The sequence below is a fragment of the Eupeodes corollae genome, chromosome 2 (genome assembly GCF_945859685.1).
Source record: "Eupeodes corollae chromosome 2, idEupCoro1.1, whole genome shotgun sequence".
NCBI classification, from domain to species: domain Eukaryota; kingdom Metazoa; phylum Arthropoda; class Insecta; order Diptera; family Syrphidae; genus Eupeodes; species Eupeodes corollae.
Genome location: NC_079148.1, coordinates 4,223,393 through 4,243,932, shown reverse-complemented (window position 1 = coordinate 4,243,932; position 20,540 = coordinate 4,223,393). Strand labels below are relative to the sequence as shown.

General features: G+C 33.0%; 1 protein-coding gene across 2 annotated transcripts; it reads left to right on the top strand.

Annotated features, from left to right (window-relative positions):
• Positions 1-551: 551 nt before the first annotated feature.
• Positions 552-14,928, top strand: LOC129946650 (probable nuclear transport factor 2). 2 transcript variants are annotated; one of them, XM_056056904.1, is made up of 4 exons: positions 552-904; positions 8,401-8,472; positions 8,553-8,651; positions 8,919-9,163. In XM_056056904.1, the coding sequence occupies exons 1-4, from the start codon at positions 797-799 to the stop codon at positions 9,027-9,029; spliced, it is 390 nt and encodes a 129-aa protein (XP_055912879.1). In that variant the 5' UTR covers positions 552-796; the 3' UTR covers positions 9,030-9,163. The 2 variants fall into 2 exon arrangements, with proteins under 2 accessions (XP_055912879.1, XP_055912878.1); XM_056056903.1 differs by lacking the exon at positions 8,919-9,163 and adding an exon at positions 14,374-14,928 and having other exon boundaries at positions 554-904.
• The last annotated feature ends 5,612 nt before the right edge of the window (positions 14,929-20,540 follow it).

Here is a 20,540-nt window from a genome sequence, read left to right as displayed (position 1 = left end):
CAAAAATGGTTGATTTTGACATTTCTTCCCTGTTTTTTTTTCTTGGTAATTTCTTTTATTTTAGTGCTCAAATGAAAAAGTACTTTGCATATACCCAAACTCGCACCCACCCCAAATCCTATAGTGACCCCAATTACATACCTAGCTGTTAGTACGCCGTGCTATCAATTAAAAAAAAACTTGTTTTAGGCTCAAAAAATGCAATACAAAAAAAGTAGGGTTAAGTCCGAAAAGGAAATATTTTTTTTATGACTTAAAGTTGTTTTCTCGCCCTAATATTTAAAACATGTTCTATTGCTACCCCTACCTAACTGTAAAAAAAATCAGAAGGAAATTCGTTCTGCGGTAATGGAAAGTCACCCCAATTTTAATTAATCACTTTTCTACATTTTTTGTTTTATGTTTTGCAAAAAGATAAGTCAAGCCTTAAAGATATCTTTAATTGCTGAACTCACTCTTTTACCCCATTCAACGAACACAACCTCTACCTCGCTGCCAACATTGACAATTCAAAAATTCCAACTGACGTTCAAAAAAAGAAAAAAAAAGCGAAAGCGAAAGAAATGTGATTCAGCATCGGAAATTCGGAAACTGTCGTCTGTTCTAAGTTCTTGTTCAAAAGAAAATCGCGACTTTTTTTGTACATTTTTTTTCCAACATCGACAAGAAGAATCTTTTTGCAGAACAGTTTCACATTCAAATCAACGCAACATTTCATTGTTCTCAATTATAATTTTGATATTTTAATTTTACCATATTTTGTTAAAGTATAAATTTATAAGAAAAAAAAACAGCAATGGCCCTGAATCCACAATACGAGGACATTGGAAAAGGATTTGTTCAGCAATACTACGCACTGTTCGATGATCCATTGCAAAGGGCAAATGTTGTCAACTTTTACAGTGTAAGTTTGAATATTGTTTGAAAATTATGTTTTAAGAAATTAGTATGAATTTCATAAGTATTTTTATTGCAAGTGTTGAATACGCCGGCACTCTGGGTTCTGGGTGGAAACACACCCAGCTATTTGTGGAGATTTTTTTTTTGCGTATATGTACTCTAACCTCAAATCAAGAGACCAAAAAAGCAACGATATCTAGAAGAAAAAAACAATAATTGCGTTCATTCATTTTTGTAATTTTAAATCGAAACAAAAACCCACTAGAATCCTTTTAAAATAGCAAATTATATCAGTATTTGTAATCTTTTATTTGTTACCATTAATTAAAGCTCGATAATGGCGAAATTGCCTTCTAGAATATACTCTAATCATGTTGACTCTTGATTCATTCAAAATCAGTATTAAATCAAATCGTCAGGCATTCATATTCAAATTATAAGATTAATGATCAGGCAAACATCTTGAACGCTTTATATTGCAAACATTGAATTCAAAATCCATCACAAAAAGCCTCACAAACTTCGAATCAGAAGAAAATTACGCTGTTAAAAACCTGCAGTAGACTAGACTTTCGACCAACTTGCATCATACTCTAAAAATGGAAAATAATAATTCGAAAAATAAATAGTTCCCGATTTCTTATACGAATTTTATGCCCGTCGATTTATCGGATATTGGGTTTATTAAAAGCTTGAGAATAATAATACAATACATATTTGAATATTTTTTTTTGTATCATTACATTCGGGTAGATGGCACTTTTTTTAAAAATATGATTAAATAAATAAATAATGCCATTTAGATCTCAGAATCAAATTAAGAGCACTTTTATAACTGGAATTTCAATGGATCTAATATAAAATTAGTTTAAGAGTTCAAATACCTTAATCTTACAGTAATACATAACTTAAATTTTTGTCTCATTGGAAAAATAAAACAATGAACGCAAAAACGGCTATATATTTTCTATGGTTGATTTTTTTTTTCGAAAATTAACCTATAGATCTGTTGAATAAATTCAAGGTGTTCAAGGCAACTATAAAAAACTATCTGCGTTCTGTCGCTAAAGAATTTGTTGAAATATAATCCAAACAAATGTATTTCTTTGAGCGTATTTTCAGATTTTCCCGCCAACACTCCGAATTATGTTATTAGGGGGGTTTACATGGACGAGCATGCTCGACAACATGGCTCGATGATAAAAATAACTACGCACAACTTTACGCTTCAATTGATATTGATGCTGTCGGGACTCAATATTTTAAAATTTTTTGATTCAAACAGATGCAGGACGACGAAAAGGATTTGAAAGCATTAATTATGAATATAGGGTCTTATATGGCTCAATAACCATGTAAAAAAAAATCTAAATCTAAAAAAACTGCTTGACCAACATGCTGGTTGGATCTTAAAAAAATTTTTAAACCTGAAGGCTCGTCCAACCAGCCAACTCGTGTGAACAGATGCTCGACAACTCCGTTTTTTTTATTCGGTTAATTATTACCGGTAGATAAAACGGTCAAGGTGAATGAAAATAATGGCAACAATACCCAATAATAGCGAGTTTTGGAAAGAGTTTTTAGTGCTATAAAAAAGCTTACCTGAGGTGTGGAAAATAAAAAGTGAAATCTATAAAAACAAAAATTTAAAGCTGAAAGGATACGAAGCGTTGCTGGAAAAATATAAGGAATAATACCTTAATGCCAGTTTAGAGACTGTTCACACAAGTTGGCTGGTTGGACGAGCCTTAAGGTTTTCAAAATTTGTTTAAATCCATCCAGCATGTTCAGCAAGCACATATACAGACTAGGGATGTTGCGAATATTCGCATCCGCAATTGCGGATTATTTGCAATAATTCCATCATCAGCATCCGCATAAACTGATGCGGATTTAGTTGCAGATGCGGATGTTTTTTAACGCTTTCTTATCAAATTCGCAAAATAGCAACACCACGGCATACTATACCATGATCAATACAAACGACCCTTTCACCCTTAGTAAAAATTTTAAATTAAAAAATTTCGGTCCTAAGTAGGCGACGACAAAAGCAACAACAAGTGATATGCAATGGTCACAGATTTGAGGATATAAAAGCTCTTGCTAAGTGACCAGAGGATACAGTTTATTTGTATATATTAAGTGAAAAATTAATACACATACAGAACATAAAGCAGCATCTGGATCTATTTTATTTAAATAAAAATTATCCTGACAAGTCCGAATCCAAAATATGTCGTAAAAAATACTCACGAAAAAGACGCACGACTTCTTCTTTGAAAAACCACTTGAAGTTTAAGCACCCAGAAGAGTTCGTTTTATTTGACAGCGCCAACAATGAAAATCTTTAAAAAAAAAAGAAAGAAGAAGCAAGTATAATATTTTTTATAAACATAAAACAAAGGCTTGCTTCAGAAGCGATATGGAAATGATGCTAGATTCATCAACTGAAGACGAAGGAGAATCTGATAACGCTAGTCAATAGGCACTTCTCCGAAGGGAGTTAGCATGTTACCGAAATAAAAAAGACTAGAATTGGATAATAATCCACTTGATTGGTGAAAAGTAAATCAAACAGACTTTAAAAGGATCTCCAAAGTTGCACTAAGGTGTTTATCACTTCCAAAAGCCAGGTTTCCCAGCGAACAACTATTTAGCGGAGCTGGATTAATATACGATCCACTAAGAAACAGATAACAGTCTGAGAAGGCTGTAATCTTGCTTTTTATTAAATATAACTCAACCATTTTTAAATTTAATTATTAAACGCAAAGATAATCAATACAATTTTCCTTTATTTACGGACTTAAAATTGTTTTTATGTAATAAATTCTCAAATCCGCATCCGCATACGCATCCGCGGAAGTGAGTCTCAAAAAATCCGCATCCGCTTCCGCGGATTTGTACATCCGCAACAACCCTGATACAGACAGACATTAAAATAGACACAGAGACAGTTGCTGAGAGTAAAACCAAATTAAAACAACAACATGCATTAGAAGTAGTTTTGACCATTATCAAACAAAAATTTAAAATTTCTTATTCAAAATAACATGGGCTTTATTTTTTGTGTTTGGTGATTGTTTGGAGATGAACCGTTCCTTAAGTAAGACTGTATTTTTGGTGGACATTACAATAGAAACACATTGCAAGACAGATCTTAATATTTAACTAGTATCAAAAATATTAGTTTTTATTTTTATAAAATAATAAGTTCACTTTAGGAAGTAAATTCAAATTATTTTAATAATATTACAATTAATTCTAACGAAAATATGGGTCGCGGTTAGCACTGTTCCCTAGAAGAGAAAGCTATCATTTTACTTCTACGAAGTAAGGGAAATAGCCAAAATATTCAGCGAATCTCTCAAATTGATTTGCAAAAGCTATTTGATCGCTAAAAGCTAAAAAACAGAGGGTAAAACCAAGCAAAACAACTCAAAGAGAAGACTTCTTCAAGGGAAATAAAAAACAAACTACAGCTTCCAATAACTTCCAGAACTGATCGTAAAACACTTGTTGAAGCTAACCTGTTCAGAAGGATTGCAAGAATGGTGTCCTTTCTAAGGAAAACAAAATTTAACAACGCGGTTTAAATTCGCCCACGATAATTTTGATTGGAGTGGTGCAGAAGGAGGCAAAAAGTAAAGGAATCTTTTGTGGATGGACGAAACAAAGTAAATTTATTCGGTAGTGATGGCAGAAAAACCGTTAGAAGGCTTAATTTGAAAGAACTGAATCCAAAGTACATCCAGAAAACGCTCAAGAATGGTGGCGGCAGTATCAAGCTTTGAGGTTTAATTTTCTTGGTGTTGCGTTGGACCAATAAATTGAGGGCAAAATGGATAAAAATATAAAATATGAATATGAAAATCTCAAATGTGATATACAGCAGGACAACGACTTTTAGCACACATTCAAATCTGCTTAAAAGTATTTTAAGCACCAAAAAATCAGCGTATTGGAGTAGCCATCCTAATTGCCTGACTAAATCTCATAGAACATTTTGGGAAAATATATAAAATGTGAGGTTGGGAAACATTTAACAAAAAACTAAACCGCACTGTGGAGGATGGTCCAACAGGAGTGGTACAATATTTGAATTGACCGATGCCGCCGATGTCGAATGTCCAATAGAGATCACACTGTAATTAAAGCTAAGGGCCAGGGTACCAGATTTTAAAATAATTTTTAAACTCAGAATAGCTTTGCTGTTAATTTATTTATTTTTTTTTTAAATCCTTGTATCTTTTTTTATGTCAATATCTGTATGTTTGATCTTAATTCAAATTGTTCTATGTGCTATCTTAATCAACCTGAAAATGTATAGCACTTTATAGGTTTGCGTTCACTCATTCAGGATATACGTAAAATACACTTCAATAAAACCTTTCTCTCCAATAACGACTGTTAAGCATTATTAAATGAGGACACTGGTTGGAAAGTTCTTGTTCGCTTTATTTCTGATGCTTTAAAAGTTGTTATAATTTTTTAAAATGTTAAATGCTTTTATTCTTGCAAGCTTGCAAATCATTTAAAATTTTCCCTGGACAAAAATATTTATGACAAATTTATTTATAAATTCATAGAGTAGTCGTGTTTGTTTTTTTTTAAACAATTAATACCTAGCTTCAATATTCAATTTGAATATTATTTATAATGCTACCCATTGCATGACGTTAGTGCGTTGGACTGTCAACCAGAGGACTTGTGTTTAATCACTGTAAGAGTAATTCTTGTTATGGAAAGTGCTTTCTCCTTCCCTGATAACAGAACTCGCACACAGGAATGGTTGAGAGTTGTCAAAAGGCCCTACTTCTCTAATTTATTTGTATTCATAGTATTTTATACAATTTTTAAAAAGTCTTTATAAGTTCTTAAATATCACCTTGTCTTACAGAAAAGCTCAAAGAAACGCTGATCCATTTATGCTAAAACTGTTTTTAACAGAAAAAGGCTTAAAGGAAAATCATTAAAACCCTTTTAATTAATGAAGTATATGTGTATAAAATGTTTCATTTTTGTTTTAGAAATATTTTTGTTAAGCAGTTATTTAGTCCTTAAAACAATACGTTTTAAATTACAATTTTGTTAAAAAAATGTTGAGGTATTGAATTAAAAAAATCGTTTTTAAAAATAAAAATAAGGCACCTTGGTTGGTGCGTACAAAAATGTTCATTTACATGGCAGAATACACAAAACACGACACATCCAGTTGCATGTACCGGGCACTTTTTCAAGACACTACTACTGGCTGCAGGTCCAAGAATTGGGTATTCGTATATACACTACCTGTCAAAAGTTTGAGACCACCTCTGAAATTTGAGAAATATCGAGTTTTAACCCCTAAACTGAAGTTTTAGAAAAAAAGTTATTACGTGAAAAAAGTGAAGAGCATGTCTAGTTGTAAATGATAGAAAAATATAAACTAGTTTTGTACTAAACATAAATTATTTATTTAAAAAAACAGTAAAAGCTCTAAATTGAGTTTTCATCAAAAAACCCTCCTTTAAATTCAATATTTTTTTTTACAATTGTGGGCAATCTTCTTACAAGATTTTGTATTTTATCTTTTGGAATATTATTCCAGCATTTTTTTGAGTTTCCCAAAGAGCAGATTCCGATGGTATGTGGTGATTCCGGACATTTCTGTCAAGCTCTTTCCATAAGAGCTCAATGGGGTTAATATCTGGAGACTGCGGTGGCCATACCATTACTTTTAGAATTTCCTCATCTTCTTTTTGTTTCAGGTATCCCCGGCAAAGTTTTGAAGTGTGTTTCGGGTCATTGTCTTGCTGGAATACAAAACCTTCACCGATTAATCGGAGTCAAGATACCAAAACGTGGTCTTCCAATATCGTTTTATAGACTTCTTTATCCATTCTTCCGATCACTCGTGTGATCTCCTACTCCATCGAAGGAAAAACATTCCCACACCATTACTGAACCGCCTCCATGCTTTACAGTTGGGACCAAACAGTCTGGTAGCATCTTCTGTTCAGCACTGCGCCTGACGTACACTGCGATTTAAGCCAAATATCTCAAACTTGGACTCATCGCTCCATAAGACTCTGTAAGTCTTCATCTGTCCAATCCTTATGGGTCTTGGCCCATTTCAACCGTTTGATCTTGATTTGGGGTCGTAGAAGCATGCCTTAGCCTTTGTTGTATCGTTGATACAGATAATGGTTCTTCCTGCATTTCATTGATCTCGGCGCGTATTTCTGGTGCTGTTTTCTTCCTAGAACGCTTGCTTATTGTGATGATATGCAGATTTTCGGTTTTCGTCGTAACTCTATGTCGTCCTGACCTCGGCTTATCCTTAAAACCGCCGGTACTAGAGTAACGCTGTATGGTCCTGTGAACTGCTCCTTTGGATATCTTCAGTTTTGTGGCGATTTCTCTTTGCGAATAGCCTTCTTCAATAAGGGTCATAATCGCAGATCGAGTTTCAATAGTTAATTCCTTAACTTTTCCCATAATGCGCACTTTGTTTACTGGAGAAGATCACAGTCTCAAATAAATTTAAATAGGATCAAACCGAGCATACTAAATCCTGAATATGTAGGTATTCAAATTTTACATTTTTTTACCCTTTAATATTCAAATGGGGTGGCGCAACAGTCCGTTGTGAACCAGGGCCTAGTGACTTACAACTCTCAACCATTCCTGTGTGCGAGTACTGTTGTCAGGAATGGAAGGGACCTACAATTTAAGGCCGAATCCGAACGGCTAGTTTGAGAAAGCACTTTTTTCATGACAAGAATTACTCTTGAAGGAATTGTCAATTCCTCGCAAGAGGCAGTACCCGCGAAAATTATTTTTTTAAATTATGGTGGCACAGGCAGGGATTGAACCCAAGACCTCTTGCATGACAGTCCAACGCACTAACCATCATGCTACGGGTACTACACCCTTTAATATTACCGCAGTCATAAAAAAATTCCAAATTGAATGTAAAAAGTAATACAAAATAAAAACTATGGGACATCCAAATAGATGCCAAAAACCCAATACTGTTTTTTTTTTACCTTTTTTCACAAAATTCCTCAAAATTTACAGAAAAGGATTAATATCTGGGGTTTTTTCACTTGCACCTTTTATGAATGATCTAAGTTCACAATTCAGGTAAAAAATCCTATATTCATTCATACACCCAAGCGCGAGGTACAAATAAAGCAACCCTTTGAAGGTGGTCTCAAAATTTTGACCGGTAGTGTACTAACGCCTCTTAAACGCAAAATAGGTCTTCATTTGTATCATCGGAACAAAAATGGATAAATTAGATCCATCACCAGCGCAGCGTTTACAACTCTCCCATATAAGCAGAAGATATTAAAAAAGTATTCAATTTAATAAAATTCCAAATCTAAACATTTATCGCAAAATGTCTGACTTCTTATATAATTACAGTTTACATTCAGTCTTTTTTTTACCTTAAGAGTATTTACATGCAAATTATAATTTAATGTTAAATTATAACAATTAAAATATTTTCAGGCTACAGACTCATTCATGACCTTTGAAGGCCTTCAAATTCAAGGAGCACCCAAAATTATGGAAAAATTATCTGTAAGTATTTTCTTTAACAAAAAAATCACCTTGAAAATCATTTTTCTAAAACAATTTATTTTTTTTCTTGAATTTTTCAGAGTTTAACATTTCAAAAGATAAAAAGAGTGATAACCGCAGTAGATTCACAGCCCATGTTCGATGGTGGTGTTCTAATTAACGTTCTAGGACGATTGCAAGTAAGTTATAGAAATTTGAATTTTGGTTTTGTAATTGCTTCTAGCTTCAATTGAAAACAATTCTAAATAATTTTCTTTTTTTTTCAAAGCATTGCTGTAGTTAATTTGTAAATTTATATAAATTTTATGAGAGTATTTAAAACAAAAAATGTTTCTGTTTTTCTTTGTTTATTAATTTTTTTTTGTAACCTTTTATTGCTGCGGTGCGGCTGTCGCTGTATAATAATGATAAATGGTAATCTACATATGTCTTTCGCATGGCAACAGACAGATGATGATCAACCACATGCTTACATACAGACGTTTGTGCTGAAGCCGATTGCAAACAGTTTCTTCGTTCAACACGATGTCTTCCGGTTGGCTCTGCACGATCTGTAGCCTGATCAAAGCAGTCGCTCAATAAGACTTAGTTAAAACGAGACCTATTTATAAAAAAAATGTGCAATTTTTGTCATAAATTTCAAATAATTTTAATGATGACACAAGACAGAGAGAGATAGAGAAAGAAAGAGCTATTGTTATTCGTACGTAAATAGGTTTTTACTTGAATTTATGTGATCCTCTTATATTTTACATTAATTTTTTTGGTGTGTCTTTTTTTTAACTTTTTGTCGTAAAATACTAATTTTATATGAATATGTTGAAAAAAATATTTTTCCTTCTAACTCTCATCTAAAATTTATTCCAACATGACACGAAATTTAAAAATAAGACGCTAGTTAAAAGTTAAAAACTTATTTGCACCTAATTTTTTCCTTTTTTTATTGGCTTTCAGAGCACTGTAAATAGTTTCATGTATAAACAAATTAAAATAGTTCCATTTCATATCAAAAAATTATACAAAACTTTTCCGAAACTCGGCTTTATCAATTGAATTTAGTCAGCTTTTCATTTCATTCATAATTAAGAAATTCATTAAAAGAAAACTGAATTTTAAATCAATAAAAGTTTATTTAGTGACTTTGATTTGGGAATATAATCCTTTTTACTGAATTCTCAAACAATTTAATTGAAAATTAACGATTGTTCATTTGAAAAAATCAAGTTTTGTCAATGTTTTATAAACCTTCAAGTTCATAGCCATTCTTTGATAGACTTTCACTGTTTATGCTTTGACAGATGTACAAAAAACCTTTTTTTTAACATATAATTGGCAGATTCAGACAACATAGGGACTTCATTGACAGTCAGCAGTTAGTTTTTCAAATGCTATTCATTTAAAACTTGGTAATAAACTTCACTAATCTTTTTCTGAAGTTGTTCGTTTGCAGTCTAATTTTATACCTTCAATTAGATCCTCCTTACTTCTGTCCTGCTTTCCACGTTCTTAAAACTTGCGTGTGCACCAACCCCTTACATTTTTGATTAAACTCAAATCTTGCAACAGCTAAGTGATATAACTCGTTTCATTGTCTTGCTAAATAATAACCGGGTGCGGTCCAAAACATCCTGAAACTGAGTTAAGGCTGTCTCCAAAATAGTTCTGTAGTAGACTGCTGTCATTTTACTGTTTACATAAACTAAATCGATTGTGCAAAAAAAGTATTTGGCACCTTTTACCATAACTCGCTTCCTCTCGGTCATATGGTGATCTAAAAACAACTCTTTTGTTCTTAAAGATTATATCCGTCTGGTCCATCCTCGTGAAATTCTTTTCATCCAAAAAGATCACTTTTCTCCAATCGTTTGATAAGACGCTACCATCATTTTTCCACGCCATTTCGTTTAAACTTATGCTCATTTTTTAATGGAGCTTTTGTTTTGCAGCTCATGCGCTGCAGGTATCTGGCATTTTGGATGAAACGACTAATAGTCATTCGGCTCAATCCTTATCAAGTTTCATTTCTTATTCAAATTGTTTTATCTTTACTTGAAAGAATAGTATAAGTACGCCCTTTGTCTCTATAAATAGTTTTTTTTTTTATAAATAGTTCTTAACTATCTTCGGGCTTCCCTTAATCTCCCGAGCTACAATTTTATTTTATTTTGGACCAATTAAAACGATAAAAAAGTACAAGTAAACTTACAGGTGTATGTCCCATTTTTGTAGGGCCTAAACTACTTACTGGGTTGAAATATTTCCCAGTTATTAGTCTAACTTTTTTTATGGTCTTTCCAAAAGGTTGAGATGACCACTTTTTGACAGCAGGCTAATTAGATTTTAGAAACTTGAAGTCAAATATTCGTCTGGACCTGCCAAATATTTAGGACCTAATGCCAACCAAAATGGCTAAAATTACAGTATTCTGAAACAATTAATTAATAAAGACAAATTTACAATTGTCTTTTTTGTTTGTTCTGATCCCGAAAATGTTAACAAAGTCGTATCGAACAAAACACTTGAAGGGTTTTGTAGACCTTCAATATCCTAGTGATTCAGTATAGAAAAAAAAAGGGATGAGTTAGGCGGCAGGTGACGCTGTACGTTGGTTTGGAATTCTTAAACATACATTACTTTACTTTAGTTGGCGCTACAGCGCATTGTGCTCCTGGGCCTCAAGTAATAACTTTCGCCAGCTTACTCGATCTCTAGCTTGCTGCCTCCAGTTTCAAATACCAAGTTGACGTTCGTCGGCCTCAACTTGATCACTCCACCGAAGATAAGGCCTGCCTCTGATTCTTGTTCCCACAGGCTTGGCGTTGAATACCTTACGGGCTTGACATGCCCTAGCTATCTTAAGCGTTGTACACGCAGTTTTTTGACCAGTGGCAAATCGCTGTACAGCTCTTATAACTCCTGATTAAATCTTCTCTGCCAGATGTTACTTTACCTGTCGACACAAACCGGACCATAGGTCGTAAGCAGAACCTTTATCTCGAAGATACCAAGCGATCCTTCATCCGCCTGTTAGAGGGTCCTTTGAGAGGGTCCATACATACAGCAAGACTTGGATGATTAAAGTTTTGTTCAGTGTTATAATTAACAGCAGTGCCCAGATAAACAAATTCGTTTACCACCTCGAAGTTGTACCTGTCAATTGTCACATTTAGTCTACGGTGTGAATCGACTCTATTTGATGACAGTAAATACTTCCTTTTGTCCTCGTTAATGTCAAGACCTATTTTCTTCGCCACAGACTCGACATTAGAGAAAGCACCCGTCACCGCTCGTTTGATTCTTATCATAATGTCGATGTCATCTGCATATCCAAGATATTGTGTGGATTTTTGAAAGATTGGCGTTGGTGTTGCGCACCACTCTTTCAAGAAAAATATTGAAGCAGCTTTATGACAGCGCATCGCATTGCCGAAGTCCTCTGGTGGTTTCGAAAGTTTAGGTCTAGTCTCTTCCAATTTTGACGCAGCAACGAGCATTTTTCAGCGTTATCCTGATAAGTATCAGTATCAGTATCGTATCAGTTTGGTAGATTACCAAAACTCAACATGGCACGGTTTAGTTCCTGTTTACACTATCATAAGCTGCTTTAAAATGTTTCGCATTCGCATGCGTCATAGCACAGTACGGCTAAAGAACTGAAAAGAATAGTAAATAGAAACTAACACGAATTTGTTATTACTTTTTTCAAAGTTTGAAATTTTTGATATGGTTTGCGGTCGATGTTTCGATTGTTGAAATAAATATCTCTTGGTTTGTCAACGTATACTTTCATTTTAAGATAGTGATTAACCTCCCTGAAAAGTTCTGCAGCACTTTTACCAACACATCCATCGACACAAATATACGTAGTTGAGCTGTATTGTTCAAACCAAGTATGTACAAAGCTCAGTTTTTAATTTTAATATGTATTTCAGAGGTTATATTGATTTCAATTTTAAACAATATTAAAGATTTTAAAATTTCAAACTTAAGAACTAAATTGTTTAACCTTTTAAATATGAAATATTTAAAATAAAGATAAATGAAACCTAAGCAATACTTATTTAAATTAAAAACTGAGCTGAGGGTCAATTTGAAAAAGTAAACATTTTAAGAATCAACAATTTTTGTACGGCAAATTAAATCTTTTTATTTTTCTTATGTTGTATACATCCTAACTTCCACAATATTCTGCATTTTCAATATTTTCCTTCTGAGTATTTTCAAGAAAGAATATACACCCAATATAAGCTTCTTTCAAAGATTCATTATAAAATCAGTAAACCAAATATTTTGTTGCTGAAAATGGTCCACAAAATTAGCTCACCTCTCTTTTTTTGTTCCAAAGTCATTCAATGGTAATCCTTAAAAATAAATAAAACCGCTAGTTCATTGTATTTGCTGTAAGAATCCAGGGGTGGAATCGTGTAAGGTGATTTGTGATAGGTGACAGTCACAATCAACAAATTCGGTCTGTGTAAGGTGATAGTCACCGGTGACAATCACGATTTGATGACTTTTCCTGGTGACAGCTCTTTAGTTGCCACTTTCATTCGAAATTGATTTTTATTTTTAGTTGCTGAAATTTCAAGACAATATGAATGTGTTTGTGCCTCTGATTGTACATTCTGAAAATGCTGAAAATGAAAATATTATTCATAATAGAAATGTCCGGCTCTTGAGGATTAACCTCAGCAATAATAATAAAAAACATTCTTGATCTTCCAAGTCCAAAGTAAGTACGCATATGTGCTATATATGCGGTCAACACACATTCCCCCTATTCTTCGATTAGCCGTGACTTTAAATTTTCTTGGAGGTGGTGGCTACCAAAGTCAAGTTGGCGCTGACTGGTCAGCTCCAATGGGCCAAAGTACTGTTTGTGAGGTTATTTCTTTGACCTTAAAACAAATAGAGAGGAAATTGTGCCCACTTACAATCAAATTTAATCAATGGGCTTCAGAAGCAACAAAAATGTTCTTCTACGAAAAATATTAAAATTCCTGGAGTCGGGATTTTGTTTCTTAGTAAAAATAAACTAATTTTATTACTTGTTTATTTTATTATTTGTTTCCTAGTAATCGGCTGCATTGATGGGAGTCATATTATGATTCTCCGCCCTTCGGAAAATGAGCATATGTATTTCAATAGAAAAGGAAGACATAGTGTAAACGCTATGATCGTAAGTCAATTTTTTTATTCATTAATTTGTATTGCCTAGATCAGACAAATTCTGGCAATAAATGCAAAATATGGCGGGAGTGCTCACGACAGCTTTGTATGGAGACAGAGTGCTCAACAAGAAAAGTTAGATGCTGACTATTATGCAGGCAGAACATCATCGTGGCTACTTGGTACATCAAAACTTATAATTACATAATAATCCGGATAGCTTCAGATCGGTTTTTGAATACAACCACTGAAATTGTAACAAACGTCAGTGAATTTCTTTGAAAGTGATACCAAATTCTAAACAATATTTGGTGATCACCCTACACAGACGCAAAAATTAGTTTGATCACTTTTTATGATCACAAAGGTGACAATCAAAAATCACCTAAGTCGATTCCAACCCAGGTTTAGAACCAAAATATAATATTTCTATTTGTATTTTTACTAAAAATTGTTAATTTTACTATCTACGCTCTTAATCTCAGCTTTAAAAAAAAAACTATCAAAAAACTATAACAATTCGCTTCCTCCGAATGAAAATCAACAACAAATAATTGGGAAACATTTTCATGATTAAAATTTTTATTTTGTTTTACCCTTTTTTTAATCTCCTAGGGATGAATAATATTGTAGCATGAATATTAATATAAAAGTTGTTTTTTTTTATAAACATTTCATTCAACAAAATACAAACAATAATCTAATTTTTTTAATAAATTTAATTTTTTTCAGTGTGATGACGATCCACCACATGCGTTTTCACAAGTGTTTGTCCTTAAACCACTCGCTGGAACATTTTTCTGTGCGCACGATATCTTCCGTTTGAATATTCATGACTCGGCTTAAATTTTAAATTAGAGCTTATGTGGCCCCCAAAATGAACCGAACTACACTAACAACCAACTACACAACAACATTATAAAGAAAACACTCACACATAATACACAACTCATAACGTGTTCTCAAAACTTTATATATGTAAACAAAAACAACTCACTTTTGCCTTTTATTTCTCAACTTAAGTGTTAAATGACAAGAATTTATTAATTAATAAACAATAAAAATAAATAAAGAAAACAAAAAACAAGCAGCTTCTTTATTTAAATTTCTTAAATCAAATCATGCAAAAATAAAACACAACACTTTTTCTATCATTTTTTTTGTCAAGTCCTTTATAATTATTATAAGCTCGCCAAGCGCTAAGCTAAGTTTCCATTGAATAAAATAAAATGTTACTATTTTATAAGAAAAATATTAATAAATAATAAATACGATTTTCGGAGATAATATTCTTTTCATTTAACTAATTAAACAAAAAAAAAGAAAATAATTTATTAATTTTTTTTATGTAAAAGCTGCTCAATTTCAATGTGAAATGCTTGATTAATTTATATTTAAACAATAATAAAAAAAAAACATAAAAAGAAAGAAAAGCACTAATACTAATATGTAATTTAGAGAAGTAAAAGAAAAAATAAATAAAGTTATAATATTTTTTAGAGAAAGTATAATATTACAATTGATGTTTATTTTTTTGTTTGATCTGATTGGTTGGGGTTTTGTTACTTTTAGCAAGACATTTGATTGCTAAAAGCGTCCTAACCTCCACAAACCGCAATTTCACTACTTTGACCTTTTGCAAATTGAGGCCTTAACAAATTTATTTTTTAATTTAATATTGAAGCTTTTTCGGGTGGTGCTTGGTTGACTAAAGAACTGTTTTATTTGGTTGGTTCTTCTACGTTTTGTTGGCGATCCTGGTTTTCAAAGCGGATTTGTTGAATGTTTCGGAATTAATCAAAGATCGTTTTTTTTAGGATTATCATCAAAGTAGCTGAAAAAATTGTTAGTAAAAAAGAGGAATGGATAAGAAATGTATCATTACGGAAAAAGAATTCGGTTATAGTATACCCTTCCTATATAATTTTTATTAAATTGACTTCACGGCTATCGCAAAAAGTTTGTCGTACTAACATACTTTTTTTTTAAATATTGTTTTATTTTGGTCAAAAATTGCATTAGATTTTTGATTTCCTTGAGCTCAGGGACTTCTACGTTTGGAAAATTAACAATTTTTTGAGACTGACGTCGGTGGATGAGACGAAACTCTTCCAGATTGATACTTGTTTCATTGCAAGTACTCAATCTCTATCTGGTTTAATAGGACTTCCATTGAGAGATTACTGACGAATTCAAAACCGATTTGTTAGCCTCTGCAGAGAAGACGAAGACTAGTCTTTATTTTTGTTGTAAAAACCATAGTGTACTGATCTAAAGGAATTGGTGTCTTTTGGGTGCCTTATTTTCCTTCCACAAAAAGTTACGGAGTTCATGTAACACCATAAAAGAGCCTTTTTATGTACACTGTTGCTCCTGTAGTGTTCTGATGTTTTCATTGCATTTTTCCACTTTCTAAAAGCCCCCCTATTTCTACTTCTATGTATATTCAATTAAGTTTTTAAGTATACCCTTAAGGTATGGACAAAATTTGTATGGCTGGGAAAAGCGGTTAAGTCTTCTGTTATACAATTTTTTTAGTATGAGAGTACCTATTGCAAAAATATTCATGATTTTGTAGTTCTTTAAACGTATATATCTTATTTTTTTAGTTTAGGACATATAGGAACTATGTATGCGGCAAGTATTATATTCGTACAAAAATATTGAAACTCGAGATTGTGATTGATTCAAAATAATTAAGTGCGAGCAATTAGGAATTAGTCGTTTTCAACTTTTGCCACTCGTTTTGCTGTCGAGTGTGAACTTCAAGTGTGTTGAACGCTTTCATTCAGCATTCTGTAAGACAAATGGAAACGACGACAATGAAAAAAAAAACGATGATATCTCTCGTTTGAAAATTTGCTCACGACGAAGAAATGGAAGTTCGCAAAACTTTAAGTTTCCTTGTTAAATAATTTATTTTATAAAATTTATTAGTACTTTATTTGTGATAAGTGACAACAAAATATTTGTTCACATTTTCAGTTGAAATTAACAAATTAGAATCAATTCCAGGACCTCGTCGATGGAGAGCAACGAGCAGTTGGCTAGGGGATTTTTGAATAGAATCAACAAAACTGACATAAATAGGGAATGGAATTCCATAGCTGAGCAACTGAACAGCAAGGGTCCTTCAGTAAGAAATAGAGATGGTTGGCAAAAGGTTTAAATCGCTTATTTCATTGATGTCTGTTTTAATCAGGTCTGGACCGACTTTAAGTTCAAAGAGAAGAAAAAAATAATAAACAATTCAAAAGAAATAAAAATAACCTGAGGAGGTCCAAACCAATTGCAAATTTTATCTTCACTGGAAGATGCTGTAGCAAATTTGCTTAAATACAAACGGAAATCCAATTGGTGTATCCCAGCCCCATTTACATCCAAATACTTTTACGACTACATCCGAACATGCATCAACACGAACTCAGGCTACAGATGCAGATGCAGCGCAGACGCCTCCCTTTCCTATTTAGAAGCAGAAGTTTTAAATATGGAAGATTTTCCAGTTTAAAAAAACCCAGTTTATGTAACTTTTCCAAATTTTAAATTTTAAGTCTCCTTGGGCTAAGGTCTTAAACCTCAAAATTCTGTAACATATTTCTTAAGTAAAGTAACCATTTGGATCTATAACAATTCTAGATGTGTAGGGTTTTATACAGCCCAATTCTAAATATTCCCCGGGTGATGTGTTCTCCCGGGAACAGAATTCTCTTATTCTGAAGTCCCCGGGAGATTATTTTTTCCCTTCGAAAACGGGAATTCAGCATTGCATGCAGAATTTTACATGGCGAGGAGGTTGAAGAAAGCCGATATCGACAGCCAAGAGCTATCAGAAGATCTTTAAGGGATGCATTCAATCCTTTGGAGTTGCCACAATGGCTGTGTGTATATTTGCTCTTTTTTTGGTTTTGGACGACATGTTAAAAAACCTTTTGGATTTAGGTTTCAAAAATATTAAAGAGTCAACAAAATTGCTTTTAAGTACTTGTTGGATGTCTTCATTAGATCCTGTGAAACAGGTTAAAAGGTAAAAAGTGTTTTTCAGTTCCTCCAATTATAAAATTGAGCGCTTGCTTGCGTTTCTTCGCTGAGGGATCATACCAAACGGGGGTTATAAAAGACTTTAATGTTGGTTTATCCCAGCCTTGCTTCAGTAAAGTGCTTAGAGAAGTCCTGTAAATCCGACGATTGTACTCAATTTTGTCTTCGAGCTCCCGCTTTTGTAACTCCTCCAAAATCAAGTTGTGTCGTTTAGTTTCTTTTAATTTGTCCTTTTTAAGTTAAGAAGTTCTTGGCTGCTTTTATTTCCCGATGGATTTCTTTTGCTTCTTCTGATACAGCTTTGAGATCTTCACAAAGGTCCTTTTGTACTGTAAAGTTCTCTTTAACTCCTTTAGCCAAATTCTTCATTGTGTGGCATAAATGTTTTTGAAGTTGCAATTCCTTTTGGAAAGCTGCGGAAGCAGAACTTTTGTGAGAACTTCCTTGCGGGCGAGAACACGGTTTTTTTTTAGGAATATTCTTTGGGGATGGCGAGGCTTCTTGACAAAAAGATTTTGATTTCTGTATCGGTGAGCACTCCTTCAAGAAACTCAACTGGTGATGAAATCGAAACTTTTTCGGGTGGCCCTATATTTTCTTTATTTCCTTTCCTCTTTGGAACGGCGCCCAAACCAAACATTGCTGCACCGACACCTTCCATAGACTCTTTCATGCCAACTAAATCATATATGGCCTGTTCAAAATCGGAAAATTTGTATTCCTTGTTAGGCTCACCACCAGAGGCATTTTTCGATTTTAAATTTTCAGCCGCCAAACAAGTGTACACAAATTATTGTTAATGCTTACTTTTTTCCATTCTGGAATTGTTTTTATCGGCGGCCCACAGGAATTTAATTCCCTCTCTGTCTTCTCCCGAAACTGTAACACTTCTTCCTTTGGCCTGCTCTGGAATCCACAGGCGATATCCCGACATTCCTCCATAAAATTCAGCAACATTTGCAGCTGCGACTTATTAGTTGTTTTGAACCTAATAATTTAATTTTATTTAAACTTTAATTTATTTCCGATACAATAAAAAAAACTTACATTTTTTGTTTCTATTTCTCCAACAAATTTTTGGGGAACAATTCGGCGGGAGACGAGTAAAAACTTTCACTTTTTTTGACATTTAGAATGCCTACTTTTTGCCCGAGAATTGTTTCCCTTTTTCGAAGATTGTTTGTAATAAGGGAAATGGAAAGAGGAACAAAATTCCCGGGGATTTTTAATTTGTAATAAGAGAATGGGAAAAGGAGAACAAATTCCCGCGGAATAGTTATTTTCAATCAGCCTGATAGTAATTGCTTATGCGGATGAAGTTCCCATACCAGTTTAAAATGCTCTTAATAAGCCCATACAATGGCCAGATCGGCGTGGATTAGGTATTAACTCACACAAAAGCGATTTAGTTCTATTCTCTAGGAAATATAAAATCCCCATTATTTCCCCTCCTTTTTGAAAAGGTATCTGGTTTTCAAATAAAACTAAGCATCTGGATCTTATTTTAAAAAAATCATGGGAAACATACAAACCAGAAAGAGTAAAAAAAAGAATTGTAGCTATCTTCTCTTGCAAGAAAAGCCATTGGTAATAAAAGGCGTACCACTCCGAATTATTCATTAGCTATACACATCGGTAAGCAGACCGATTCTACAATATGGTGTGGCAGTATGGTCATTGTATATATATTTTCTATAGTACTCTCATGAAGAGGAACGATCGAAACGACATCTGAGAGGCGTGGAGATGATTGAATTTGATCCCTTTTTTTATACCCCTCAATAGTTGAGAATGAGGGAAAATTCAACAATAATTAAAGAATAGTAAATAGAGAAGAACATAGCAAATGTAGTAGGAGATCGAGGGAGACAATAACAACAACGTTTTGACATTATATGTGTGTATGCATATTATACTTAAAGAGGAAAGTTTTTACGGTTATGCTTTGGCAAGAAATAGAAAAAGTATTTATAAGAGAAACAATAACAACGCAAAAAAGTACTGCAAGAGTATTTTTTGCGGTAGGTAGTGAATATAATATATTTTGTAATATATTTGTTTTTCAAATCAATAGGGTGTTCCTGAAAATTGTCTTTATTTTTGATATGACTCTTAAATCAAAAAATATTATATTTTATCTTTTTTATACCAAAAATGTAGTTTCATGTAATTCCTTTAGTTTGTCATTTTATTTGTGTATGTATATATTTATAAAGAGTGAATTACAATCACATACAATTCGAAAAAATGCATGAAATCTTTATTTGAATGGATAGTACGGTTCATATAATTTAATTTTTGAAGATTATTTCATGCAGATGTTGAACTTGACCGCGCCTTAAGGGGTCCATTCGCTTGTTGTTTTTGTAAGACGATTCATGGTGCAATTATAGACCAAACTGAAGATGTTTGACAGTGAAACAAAGCACGAAACGTGCGTCAGCTGTTTAAACCAGTGTTCCCAAAAAGATAACAGGTACAAAGTCTCCCTTCACTTTAAAAGGGATTTTTTTGTTTTTAAAAGGATTTTTTTTCTTGATTAGCTTTTCGGTAATAATTTTGATTTCGTCAGTACTTGCAACCTCAAACTATCTACGAATTCTTTAGTATAATCTCATATACTAGAGTCAGATGGGCTATTTGTTCTGATAAGATATCAATTTTTGAGAAGTTTTTATTGCTAAATTCCTAGACATGCTAATTAAAATGCCCGCCGAAAAAAAACTCTTGAAACAAGGTGCAATCTCGGCATACAATGCACTTACAAGTATGTTTGTATCTTTTACAAGAAAAGACCTTAAAAGATTAAATCCGAAAAAAAGTAAAATGTTCTGGACTATATGAATCGAAGAGTTCCA

Coding starts and splice junctions, on each gene's coding strand:
- LOC129946650 (XM_056056903.1), top strand. CDS start 797: ATGGCCCTGAATCCACAATACGAGGACATTGGAAAAGGATTTGTTCAG. Junction 905..8,400: donor ATGTTGTCAACTTTTACAGT/GTAAGTTTGAAT, acceptor AAATATTTTCAG/GCTACAGACTCATTCATGAC. Junction 8,652..14,373: donor ACGTTCTAGGACGATTGCAA/GTAAGTTATAGA, acceptor AATTTTTTTCAG/TGTGATGACGATCCACCACA.